Source organism: Amphimedon queenslandica, unplaced genomic scaffold, assembly GCF_000090795.2.
Source record: "Amphimedon queenslandica unplaced genomic scaffold, v1.1 AMPQUscaffold_5665_Cont22368, whole genome shotgun sequence".
NCBI lineage: Eukaryota > Metazoa > Porifera > Demospongiae > Haplosclerida > Niphatidae > Amphimedon > Amphimedon queenslandica.
This window is the reverse complement of record NW_003554035.1, coordinates 1-1,720: the sequence shown is the minus strand read 5'-3', so window position 1 is coordinate 1,720 and position 1,720 is coordinate 1. Positions and strand designations below refer to the sequence as shown.

The window sequence follows — 1,720 nt, the reverse complement described above, 5'->3', positions numbered from 1 at the left end:
GGCTTGATAGTCGCTGTTTTGCTGATAGCAGGGAGAGCTTTCTAGCTAGTTTTTCTTGAGATTTTATCTTTTCTTGAAACACAATTGATGCTACATGCTACAGCAATAATAATAATGATAATAGTAATAATAATAATAATGATAATTATAATAATACCTCCAATTTAAAGTTTCTACTTGTCGATGGAAACATTTCTCTAAGACTATGCTGTCGTCTCACTCCAGCTCCCCCTCCTCTTTCATCATCTTCCGAGTCTTCCCCTTAGATCAATCAATAATGAATTATAAATTATGATAATGATTACTTTGCGGCTGCTTCTTCTTCTTTTTCTTTTTAGTTCGTTTTGGAGTCAGAGCTCCAGTTTGAGCTCCTATCCCTCCTGGTCCCTAAAAAATTATAAAAAAATGATGTTCCTCTCTTTATTTCCATTCTTTCTTTCTTTTCTTACATCTCTCAGTCTATGATGCTGTGGTAGTCCTTCTACTAAATCAGTTTCACTAAAATCAGCTAATTCCCGAGCATCTTCCTACAAATGACAAAGTGAAACATAAATGGAAAACTATAGCTGCAAATGTATAATGGGTGGAGCTAGTTATTTAGCTAAACAGTTTTAAGAAATAGTATCTTACCGTTACTAGTTTTTGCAGCAGCAGGAAGCAGGAAGAGGAGGAGTTAAAACTAAATTAAAGTAAAATTCAAAACTGACTTTGCCTTCTTAATGAAAGGTTAGGATTAGAACGAGCTAAAGGATCTGATTTCCTACAAAAATGCACAAATGCAATAGCAGGGAGAGAGTAATAGTGCTTACCCCTTCTTGCCTAGCTTAGGCATCTCCTGTGTACACGCCCTGGCTTGCAGATTGAGCTGAAGTGAGCTAGCTAGATGCAGACGCGAGCCACACCTTTGTTTGTCTGCACAATAATTTATGCATTAATAATTAAAACTGGGCTAATTTACTAATTGATACACGGAGATCTTTGCGCATGCGCACAACTTAGCCCCGCCCTTTGCTAGTATCCAAATAGGGTAGTACAGAAGGGTTGCTGATTTACTGTTCCTCTTGCTCCACTCGCTCCTTACCTGCCGTTTGGAATAACGCAGCTTAAAAATGGCTAGCAAGTTTTCAAGCGAGAAGTTGGAAGAGATACGCGCTCAATTTGATCAGGTAATAGTAGTACTCATCATCTTGCAGAAACAGCAGTAAAAATCAAATAATATGACAATAATAATATTATTTTATATACATATTAGTAATAATAATATTATGCTCTCTTTTTCTCCAGTTTGATGCTGATGGCAATGGACACATAACATGCTCTGAGATTGCTGAAGTCCTCAAGGCCTTGGGCGAGTCTACCCCTGGATACAAGATCAGGGATATGATCAAAGAGGTTGACATTGATGAAAATGGAACCATCGAGTTTAACGAGTTTGTGGAAGTAAGAGGGAGTGAGTGTATGTCACCGTTAATGTGTTAACGAAGAGTGTGTGTGTGTTGCAATTGGAGTCTCTCTCATTCTTTTATCTTCAGTTGATGATGTTAACAAGTTTTGTTTGCCATTGTCTGTTGCAGCTGTCTTACCTGTGCCCTCTTGTTTGTTATGCTATTATGTCACTTGTTTATTATTAATATTTACTTTTGTAAGGTACACTGTCCAGATGTTTATTTTATTTATAGAGTACCAGTACCATGTGTATGATACTCAAATATTTATCATA

At 36.9% G+C, this 1,720-nt stretch overlaps 1 protein-coding gene across 1 annotated transcript; it reads left to right on the top strand.

Moving 5' to 3' along the window:
- Nucleotides 1–994: 994 nt before the first annotated feature.
- On the top strand, nt 995–1,494 carry LOC105316050 (squidulin-like). Its single transcript, XM_011410847.2, has 2 exons — nt 995–1,166; nt 1,285–1,494. Exons 1-2 carry the CDS (start codon nt 1,110–1,112, stop codon nt 1,477–1,479), a joined length of 252 nt encoding a protein of 83 aa, XP_011409149.2. The 5' UTR covers nt 995–1,109; the 3' UTR covers nt 1,480–1,494.
- Nucleotides 1,495–1,720: the final 226 nt, after the last annotated feature.